The sequence below is a fragment of the Neolamprologus brichardi genome, chromosome 18 (genome assembly GCF_056152115.1).
Source record: "Neolamprologus brichardi isolate AB-2024 chromosome 18, ASM5615211v1, whole genome shotgun sequence".
Classification (NCBI taxonomy): Eukaryota; Metazoa; Chordata; class Actinopteri; order Cichliformes; family Cichlidae; genus Neolamprologus; species Neolamprologus brichardi.
Genome location: NC_142121.1, coordinates 27,689,856 through 27,700,735, shown reverse-complemented (window position 1 = coordinate 27,700,735; position 10,880 = coordinate 27,689,856). Strand labels below are relative to the sequence as shown.

Here is a 10,880-nt window from a genome sequence, read left to right as displayed (position 1 = left end):
TTCAACAGGTCCAGAGACCATAACCCTGTCCACGTATGCAGCTGTCACAAACACAGCTTCTGGCTGTGACCATTGCACACAGGGGTACTGCATTTCCAGCAGAAATCAGTGGCTTTGCGATCTTTGTTTCTTGGACCCAACTGGCACCTCTTTCTCTTCTGCTGGCTCTGTGTGCTTCTTTCCTGTTGCCGGATCGCAGCACTTTTTGTCACTCCACATCTTCCCATTGCTTCAGTGGTGTAGGTTGGTAGGGTCGGGGTACCTTCCAGTCGACTTTTCATGTGAGATATCACAAGCTCCGTTGAGAGCTCTGTGAGGAAGTGTCGTTGTCCATCGGTGTCGCCCGTGTAAAATTCAGGGTGCTGAGCCCTGAAAAATGAATAGGCATTCAGACCAGTGCCATCAATCATGTTGTACCAAAGCACCGTGGGCCACCTTTGCGTCTGGCATTTGCAGGTGTAGTTGCCAACCATCTGGTTCATAGTATCTACTCCTCCTTTGGTCTGGTTGTAGAAGAGAACTGCTTCTGATTTTTGCTTTGGGCTGTTTTCATCCTCCATCTTGCTATGGTGCATTGTGCTGAGCAGCAGAACAGCCGTTCCCTTTTTTCTCACATAGCTGATCATGGTCACACTGCCATTGAACCCATATTCAGTGCCGTGGACCTCTCTAGACCTGGGAGTCTTCATAACTGGAGGAGTGTCTGGCTTCTGGTTCTGTCGCAAAGTTCCCACAATAGTAAGACCCTTCTCCAGGAGATGATCTGCAAGAGGCACACTGGTGAAGACGTTGTCAGTGTTGATGTTGCGACCTGTGTGTCTGAATCCACTACACAACTGACGGACAATGTTTTCCCCCAGATTCTTCTGGATGTCTTCCCCTGGTTGTCTCCCTAGGTACACGATCCCATCAATTGCATATGGGGTGGGTGCATCACACAAACCAAAAGATTTTAATGCCATACTTGGCAGGCAGATGTCTAAGGGGGACAGTCAGAGATGCGAAGAATTAAAGGTTCATAGAAGATTCCATAGGAACTGCTCGGGGTCATTTTTGACCCCACTTGTGGAAGAGTGAGGTAGTGATACAAAAACTTAAATTTAATTTTTTTTTTTTAATTAATGAAAAAATACATAAAAATCAAAATGGCCTCATGTCACAAACTCGTTTTATTAGGAATACCTGGAATATAAATATATTACAACTTTTCATTTTAAAGATTATGAAGAATAGCAACCCGTGGAGTCATTTATTCTGATGTTTGGTCAGGTGATCGTGGCATGTGAAGGTTTTCCCACAAACATCACACTCATACCGCTCATCATCATGGTGGACTCTGAGGTGAAGCCTGTCCAAGGAACAGTTTGGCCAATATAGAGAACTATAGCTATAACAAAGGCATGTTAATAATTGAGAGATTGAAACTTTTGTCATCATCAAGCCTCTCCAAAAGTGTGGCGCTGTCACTATGGAAACATCAGCCACAGATACCACAGAGGTCAGGTTTCTCTCCAGTGTGAATCATCAAGTGCTCCTTTAAGGTTGTCCTGTGATGAGAACATTTCCAGACATGTTCCAGTTACTCTGGTATGATGATTTTATAAATGTTTAGTTGGGTGCACCTTAAAGTCTTCTTTCTGAAAAATGGGAAAAACACAGATTTTGTCAAATCCTTCCGCCTCATATGAATTTGGTAAAAACAAATGTTCTTACTATACACCTGGAAACATTTTTAGTTGCTAGGCAGCCACGCCAAACCTGTTGGGGTGCTGTAAACTCAAGTAAAGGAGAATCTAACTGTGCTTTCTTATGTTTTTCCTCATTTTTCCTGATATCTGTTCCTTAACAAAAACACAGAGGTTGTAGAGATCTAGCTGACAATCAGAGAAACTCTGATTTCAAATCAAACACACATTAACCAGAAAACCTGTGCTTCTACATGTTTGATGTTTCGTAATGGTGACCTCTGATTACAGCAATCCGGGAAGTCTCTTTGAAATCTGGGATCTATAAACAACATCATAGAATTTATCCAAAACATTTTCTGAGAAATTCAGGATCAAATGAATAAACATGGACTTTTTCTGTCATATAAACGTGAAATGCTGAAGTGTTTTCTTGACGATGACTGCGCTTCACGGTGAGAAGGACTAAATATTCACAGTAAATGAGACAACAGGAGTAAAAAAATAAAAATGAGTCTTTTTATTTATACAACATGTGTCTAAGAAATATGGACCAGAGCCAGAGTTACTCAGCGCAATGTTTACTGTGTCCTGACTACTTAGTTCTTTGGGGGAAATTCCCAACAATTATTAACTCGTCCAGGAGAACACGGCTCTTTACTCTGCCTTCACATCGTGCTTTCATTGCTGCAAAATGTGTCTCAGGACTCTTGGATTTGTCCTCGTTTTGTTTCCTGGATTGCTTCAAGGTAAGAAGATTCAATTCTGTTATACACAGAAACGATTTTAGTTTGTAAATGTGAGACTTATGTGGGATTTTTAAAAACATTTTTTATTGTTTCAGCACAGGGTTGTGATCCTCCCAGACTGGTTCATGGTAACTTTCTCCCCAGACAAGAGACTTACTCTGACAGAACCACGATCACTTATTCCTGTGATAACGGATATAAACCTGTAGTGGAGGGTTGGTGGGCAACCAGTACCTGTGAACGTGGAAAATGGTCTCATGAACCACAATGTATAGGTAGGTCAGTCCTGGGAATGGTGAATGTGCTTTAAAGCTTCAATATAAATTCTGTTCTTAAAAAATGTAATTCGTTTAGATTCCCTAATAAATAGACTCATCTGAGAAAAAGAACAATGAAATCTGATTATTTCAGTAAATAAATATAAAAAGCAATAAAATCCAATAGCAGAATGGTGAAGTTTAATTTAATGTTTTTGTGCCAAGTGTAAAAAAATTTATTTATAGTAGTTTTAAAGAAGTACAAATCAGGAATTTCAGTCTCCCACAAGGAAAAATAAAAAAATATCTTACAGTAATTCCTTGAAATAACCACTCACAACATTTAATGCGACATGTTGCTGTTCGCAATCAGAAACTTTTAATTATGAATTAAAAGATGCTCTGTAAAATCTCAAAGTGTTGATGGTGACTCTGGTCTGTTCTTCCTCAGATGAAAGCAGCTGCCTTCCACCAACTATTCCCAATGGAAAGTACCGTAAAAACTCAAACGGCTGGTATGAGGATGGAAGTATACTAGGGATAACATGCGATGGAGGATTTGAGCACCAGAACCAGATCAACACCACTACCTGTGGAAATGGAAAATGGTCCTCTGCACCAGTCTGTGAGAGTAAGTCTGCTACATGTTTGACTCCAGTTAGCTGTTCAACACTTTTTTCTGCTTCTATTCATGACTTTTTATTTTTACAGGAAGTATGAGTGCATGCAGTGCACCTCCTAAAATCCCCCATGCAGTCATCATTAATCAGAGGTACCAGAAAGTGTTTGCAGCAGGTTCAGAAGTGCAGTATGAGTGTGAAGACGGATACACTGCACACACCAAGAAATCTGTTTGTATACAGGGAAACTGGACACCAGTGCCAACATGCAGTAAGCTGACTGTTTAATGAGATCTGCATTTATGTATTTACTTTTTCTTATTTGGCAATAATCCACAGTGAGTTTAAAAACAAGTAATCACATGACACTTGAAGGAATATAGAACATAATCCAGGAAGTAAATGCACCAGTGCATGAATATGATTGGTGGAAATCATCGTGTTCAGAAAAATAATAAACATTTGAACTCTGTAGTCTGCAGATGCAGAATGTGTCATGTTTACATCCTGTTCTGCTGCTAATAATCAAAGTTTTAAAAAGTAAATATATAAATATAAACATAAAACATAAAAAAAACCCAATCATTTCATTGAAAATTATCATAATTTTTTGAAAGACTGAAAGAGAAAACGTTGACATATTCTGAGTTATTTAAATTAATGAAAACTTCTCAAAGCCATGACCTGGTTAGGGGCTCTGGTGGCTCTTAGATGGTGTTTTCCTTGTGGCTGCGTACAGAGGAGATGGGGGAGGGTCTGTGCTGGCGGACGTTGGTTACTGGCCTGGTAGCCTGGCTGCCCCTGGGTGGGTTCGGGACAGGCGTGGAGGCTTGGGGGTCTGGGGGTGCTCCACCGCCGGGACTGGGGCTCTAGCTGGGCCTTGGGGGCTTGGGTCCTGGTAGTTGTGTTGCTGGGGTTGTGGGTGGGTGCATGGGTGCATGGGGGTTATGCCCCAGTGAGGGGTCTGGGATGTGGGGCCTCCCTGCTACTGCAGATAAGGAGGCGGTCTGCTTGCCTCTACCCCAGAGAGAAGGGTTACATCTCCTGGGTATGGTTTGCCCCTCTGGGGGCAGGGGTACCCGGACCTGGGATATATAGAGTATGTTTGGGGAGTGTGAAGGTGTGTACAGTGTCTATTTGTGTCTGTCTCCACGTCGGGTGAGTGCCGAGTATTTGTTTGTGTATATGGGGGTTTGTGTCTGCGAGTGCCTGTTCGTCTGTGTCTATATGTCAGCTTGGGTTCACTGTTAGCATAGCACATCCATGTTAGCAGTGTATAAATGGATGGTTTAGCATATATTAGCACAGGTATCAATAAAGGACTGCCGTATTAAATACTTTTACTAACCTCAGGCAAACGGACAGGCGCTCTGCAGGTGGGATTGAGCGCCTGTAGTTGGGTTAGACTCCACCTCTCTGGGAACATCTCAGGCTCTCCAAGGTATGGAGGCATATCTCCCCTCACCACACTCCCTGTTGGTGGTTGATGCCCTCAGACGTTGGTGTGTTGGTGGTTCTTGGTGTCTGGGGCTGGGAGCTCATGCATGTACCGACTCACTCCTGGTGGCCGATTGGCGGGGCCTGGCGCCTGTGGCCCAGCTGGGCCTGAGGCTCGGTTCTCTCTGGCACAGCTGGCTGCCGGCAGAGCCCGCGTGCACGTCACTGCAACCCCCTCTGGCCTCTGCTCCGTGGCTGCTGGGTGACCTGTCATTTGGGGCTCTCCTCAGCTCTTCCCAGCAGGGTGGCACAGTTGCTCCTGTGGTGGTCCTTGTACTCTGGGGCCTCTGGATGTCTGGGGCCTGGATCTCCTCCATACCTGCTTCATGCCCTGGGGGACGGGGCTATGGCTCCCCACACTCCCTAGCAGATCGTTACATGGAGAAACCTTTTGAATACAAGCGCGCTGATCCACACAGGTGTGCACACAGGTGTACTCACGGGTGTTCACAGACACAAACTACACCTTTCTTGGCTGCTACCTCAAAGCACATTGTGCACTGTCGATCTTGCGTACTGCACAATAACATGTAATATTCAGTATCTACTGTTAGCTAGTTTATTGTGATGGTGTTGTATTTATTATGTTGCTCTGTTTTGTTTGTTTTCTCTTCTGTTTTGTTTTCATCTCCATACAGGTGATCCAGGTGTTTTGTTTGTTTTTCTTTTTTTTCTTCCCCCTTTCTCACCATCTCTTCTCCCCTCTATTTTTCTTTCTCTCCCTCTCTTTCTTTCATTCTCTCTCCCTGTCCTATCCCCCAGTCATGTCTGTCCCGTCTGTAACAACCGAAAATAAAATAAAATAAATACATAATTATAATAAAGGTCAATCAAATGGACCAATATGACAAGGCCATGATGATCCACTTGGTAAATTAAATACACTTGGCATCTTTTTTGGCCCTCAGACAACAATTCTGATGGCTAAAGATCCAAATGGGACAGGCAAAAAAAAAAAGAAAGAAAGAAAACTTTTCAAAGCAAAATAACTGTTTTGTGTCTTTCAGGATCTTCAAATGAGACACGAGAGACACGTCTTTGTTATACAACAAGTAAATAAGTACATTATTTTCTCCTTGAATTTATTCATGCTGATGAAATCAGAATGTTAAGTGCATTACCTCGGCCACAGTTTGATATGTTTTCAGAAATATTCCTGCGTTTTCATTTCAGTTCAGAATTGCGGAAACATCCCTGTTATTGAAAATGCTTTTGCTCTGCAAACTTCACAATACTATTTGACATACCAATGCCAACGTTTGTACAGATTAGTGGGTCCAGAAACAGTGAAGTGTATCAGCAGTCGTATGTGGTCAGACTTACCTGAGTGCAGAGGTATAAACACATCAATGATAATCATTTTTATGGATCTCTTAAAGTGTTGGGGAGAAATTTAATTTAATGGTTGTTTCTTGTGTCCAGCTAAGTTCTGTGCTGTCAACACCAATGACAATCCTGAATACATATCTGTGGGAACTGTGTACATAGAAAATGGTGAGGAAGAGAGAGTGGAGTGTGTGAAACCACACAGCTGGTCGTTGGAACATTATACTATGGTTCGATGCATCAATGGAAGAGTGGAGGCAACTGAATGTAAGTATTACTGTAAACTCTCTATGTTTGAACGTGTCAGTCAGAAAAGAGTTTTCAGTCCTGTGTTGCCTACATGTTAACACGTTTTTATTACCTATAAGAAAGAAAACTTTTTAATAAATAAAACAACTGAACATGAATCGTTTTAATAACAATTACATTTTAAAAGATCTGAGCACTTAATGTCTCTCAGTGTCGTCATATCCAACCAAGCTTTTACAACTTTAAACTCCTTTAAACACACAGAAAAAACTACAGCAACTCTGCTGATTCACTGATTCGTTGTTTCTACCTTAATTTGTTGTCACCAGAAGTACTGCACAGCCACCTGTCACACCTTGTAGTGTATGCTGCCGCCCTGACAGCTTTCCTTTCCCTGCACTAATGCCTGTGATGTGGAAATTATTAAAATGACTAACACATATTTTTCCCCATCTGCTTTTAAGCCTGAAATTATCCTTGGCATTTCCACTTGGCAATTTCTAGTGGAATCACAATAGATCTTATAGACTCTATTAATATGTATCTCTTTAATCAGAATCAGAAATACTTTATTAATCCTGAAGGAAATTATGGGTTACAGCAGACAGCGTGCTGGTTGGCATGCGCACTCACAAAGGAACCCTGCGACCAAACATACTTACACAACATCACATTGGGGAGACAGGTCAGAGCGGTAGGCTGATAAGAAAAATAACGAAAATACACAACATGAAGTAAGAGGAGGAGATAAAAGCTCCATCCAGACTGAGCTCCTGAGGGGAGAACAGTTTGAGAACAGAAAAAAACACCTCAGCACAAAAGCACATGAATTGTAATACACCATAGAAGCACATGGCAAGCAACAGGGGTGGGTAAGGGGTGAGAGTAAGCCAGTGTAGACAGCGCATCTGGTCCTGCAGCATGCGCTGGGCCCAGACCCGCCGTCTGAGCTCGGCCTTGGAGATAAGCATCCGAAGTCGTTTGGAATACAGAATGGGGGACACGGGATGGGGACGAAGAGTCTAAATAGAGTCTGTTATCAGAGAGAGTGTTTTTTGATGTTCAGCTCCAGCTGTGAGGCCACAGCTGGCACCGATATGGTAGACGCATGAAATGATGGTGGTTTCCTTTAGTGCAAACAACTGCATGTTAATTTTACAGTCGATCTAAATGTCCGTCACTGGTCTCTCAATCTCCCGTTGGAGAGCCGTGAGCTTCTCAGAGATGTTATCAATTTTGCGCTCAAAGAGCATACTCTAAGTGCCCACAACAGCATCAAGCTTCTCTTGATCTTATCCATGCTGCGTTTGATGAGCACATTTTGAGAAGTCACAACTTGTGCCACGGTTTCAATCACAGCGGGCAGCCTTGTGGGGTTTTGATCAGCCATTTCCGCTTTCTTCAATTCCCGATAAGCTAGGGCCAAGCCAGCTCCGATCAGCAAGAACCCCGTTATCATGCTTCCGAAAAGGCAGATGTCTTCAATGTCCTCAATCGACAGTCCCGCCAGGCACACGACCCTCCAGTTCCTCCACCCATCCATTGTGTATCCGGCCGGGATCGTCCCTCCAGGACACTCGGGCTCACCCGAGCCCAGGCTTCTCATTGAAAGGAGAGTGTGAATTGCATTTAGGGACCAGTTGATCAAATCTATAATTCCTCTTTAAAGGTTTTAACATATGCAGAAAGGCTTTAAACAGAGTTTACTGTGTGATCACCTTTAATGAGGCTGATAAATATGTTGTTTACTTTGTGCCTCGTGTAAACACAGGGGACTATTTAGTAAACAACCATATCCACTTCTATCGAAACTTCTGCCTCATGCAGTGATTTAAACTGTATCCCAGTAAAGTCGATTAAACAAAATATTAAACCTGATGAAAGCTGCCAGCAGCTTGTAGACATGTAGAAAACTGAACACACCTCATCTGCAAATGTTAAGTCACTGAAGTGTTCACACTGAGCTTCTGCATCACTGTTTACAGGTTGTAACTGGATGGAACATGCAGCGGTGAGTGTTCCTCTTTAAAAGAAATGCTGTTATTGATCTGTCATTTAAAGATGTTTCACATGAAGAATTACATCTTGATTTTTTTTTACACTCGTAATTTATTCATAAAACATATTTTCTTCTAACCAGGGGTGCAAAGCACAGCTGTAGCTGTGGATTTCCTCACCACCTTGGAGCTTCTAAAGGAGACGCCTGACATATTATCCCATCATCATTTTCATCTTTGAGAATGTGAGAGAAAATGGTTTGCGTGCTCATATATGAAACAAAAACACAGCTGAACTGAATAAAGTCTCCTCCTCATAAAGACTCCTACTGCTCTTTACTGTTCTTGTTTTTAGTGTTTATATCTGCACAGCACAGAAACAGCTTTAGTGAAGGTTACAAATGATCTTCTTATGGCCTCTGACAGTGGACTCATCTCTGTGCTTGTCCTTCTTGACCTTAGTGCAGCATTCGATACTGTTGACCATAATATCCTATTAGAGCGATTAGAACATGCTGTAGGTATTACAGGTATTGCACTGCAGTGGTTTGTATCATATCTATCTAATAGACTCCAATTTGTGCATGTAAATGGAGAGTCCTCTTCACACACTGAGGTTAATTATGGAGTTCCACAGGGTTCAGTGCTAGGACCAATTCTGTTTACATTATACATGCTTCCCCTAGGCAGCATCATTAGAAGACATAGCATACATTTTCACTGCTATGCAGATGACACCCAGCTCTATCTGTCCATGAAGCCAGATAACACACACCAATTAGTTAAACTGCAGGAATGTCTTAAAGACATAAAGACTTGGATGGCCACTAACTTTCTGCTTCTTAACTCAGATAAAACTGAGGTCATTGTACTCGGCGCTGAAAAGCTTAGAAATATGGTATCTAACCAGATTCTTACTCTGGATGGCATTACCTTGGCCTCCAGTAACACTGTGAGGAACCTTGGAGTCATTTTTGACCAGGATATGTCCTTCAACACACATATTAAACAAATATGTAAGACTGCGTTCTTCCATTTGCGCAACATCTCTAAAATTAGAAATATCCTGTCTCAGAATGACGCTGAAAAACTAGTTCATGCATTTATTACTTCCAGGCTGGACTACTGCAATTCATTATTATCAGGATGTCCAAAAAACTCACTGAAAAGCCTTCAGTTAATCCAAAATGCTGCAGCAAGAGTACTGACAGGGACTAGAAAGAGAGAGCATATTTCTCCTGTTTTGGCTTCCCTTCATTGGCTTCCTGTTAAATCCAGAATTGAATTCAAAATCCTGCTCCTCACATACAAGGTCTTAAATAATCAGGCCCCATCTTATCTTAATGACCTTGTAGTACCATATCACCCTATTAGAGCACTTCGCTCCCGCTCTGCAGGCCTACTTGTTGTTCCTAGAGTATTTAAAAGTAGAATGGGAGGGAGAGCCTTCAGTTTTCAGGCCCCTCTTCTGTGGAACCAGCTTCCAGTTTGGATTCGGGAGACAGACACTATCTCTACTTTTAAGATTAGGCTTAAAACTTTCCTTTTTGCTAAAGCATATAGTTAGGGCTGGACCAGGTGACCCTGAATCCTCCCTTAGTTATGCTGCAATAGATGTAGGCTGCCGGGGGATTCCCATGATGCATTGAGTTTTTCCTTTCCAGTCACCTTTCTCACTCACTATGTGTTAACAGACTTCTCTGTATTGAATCGTATCTGTTATTAATCTCTGTCTCTCTTCCACAGCATGTCTTTTATCCTGTCTTCCTTCTCTCACCCCAACCGGTCGCAGCAGATGGCCCCGCCCCTCCCTGAGCCTGGTTCTGCCGGAGGTTTCTTCCTGTTAAAAGGGAGTTTTTCCTTCCCACTGTCGCCAAAGTGCTTGCTCATAGGGGGTCATATGATTGTTGGGCTTTTCTCTGTATCTATGAAGCGCCTTGAGGCGACATTTGTTGTGATTTGGCGCTATATAAATAAAATTGAATTGAATTGAATTGAATTATATCTGAAGAGCACCGATTTAAAAATCAATCAGTTCTCAAATTGTGACCAAAGTTATAGGAAACAACACATTACAACATTAAAATAATCCTGTTTTCAAACAGTAAAGAAATGAAAAGAAGTAATCCTTCTTCTTCTTTTCATTTCTTTACTGTTTAAAAACACAATTATTTCCCAAATATCAAAACAAGTGTATTATTAAGATTCTTGCACATTTCAATACACTCATATGCAGTGTTCAACATTCACCTACGGTAATGTTATAAAAACCACGCTGTGGCCTTCCTGTTAACACACACCTGAATGCTCTAGACCTGCAAAAAGCCAAAACCTCTGCTTTGATAGACGTACTTGGTTTCTCACAGACCCACATAGTGCTCTGAAGACTCTTTTTTTTCACATGACTGTACAGCATTGAAAACACAAAAACATTGCATATGTACAGGTTTTAGTGCAGTTTATGCCCCTACCCAGAATAAGTCTTTTTCTGGGAAGGCCT

The 10,880-nt window shown here is 42.1% G+C and overlaps 1 protein-coding gene across 2 annotated transcripts; it reads left to right on the top strand.

Moving 5' to 3' along the window:
- Window positions 1–2,290: 2,290 nt before the first annotated feature.
- LOC102777917 (complement factor H-related protein 1-like) lies at window positions 2,291–10,269 on the top strand. Of its 2 annotated transcripts, XR_015716760.1 has the most exons (10): window positions 2,291–2,434; window positions 2,530–2,709; window positions 3,143–3,322; window positions 3,403–3,582; window positions 5,816–5,860; window positions 5,982–6,143; window positions 6,231–6,401; window positions 8,369–8,394; window positions 8,524–8,625; window positions 10,127–10,269. XR_015716760.1 is itself a non-coding variant. In XM_087831455.1 (9 exons), exons 1-9 carry the CDS (start codon window positions 2,380–2,382, stop codon window positions 8,542–8,544), a joined length of 1,020 nt encoding a protein of 339 aa, XP_087687581.1. In that variant the 5' UTR covers window positions 2,291–2,379; the 3' UTR covers window positions 8,545–8,699. The 2 variants fall into 2 exon arrangements, 1 of the variants encoding a protein (XP_087687581.1); XM_087831455.1 differs by lacking the exon at window positions 10,127–10,269 and having other exon boundaries at window positions 8,524–8,699.
- Window positions 10,270–10,880: the final 611 nt, after the last annotated feature.

Excerpts from the sequence above, each read along its gene's own strand:
- LOC102777917 (XM_087831455.1), top strand. The coding sequence starts at position 2,380 with ATGTGTCTCAGGACTCTTGGATTTGTCCTCGTTTTGTTTCCTGGATTG. Across the intron at positions 5,861-5,981 it reads ACGTCTTTGTTATACAACAA|TTCAGAATTGCGGAAACATC; the intron begins GTAAATAAGTAC and ends TTTTCATTTCAG. Across the intron at positions 6,144-6,230 it reads AGACTTACCTGAGTGCAGAG|CTAAGTTCTGTGCTGTCAAC; the intron begins GTATAAACACAT and ends TCTTGTGTCCAG.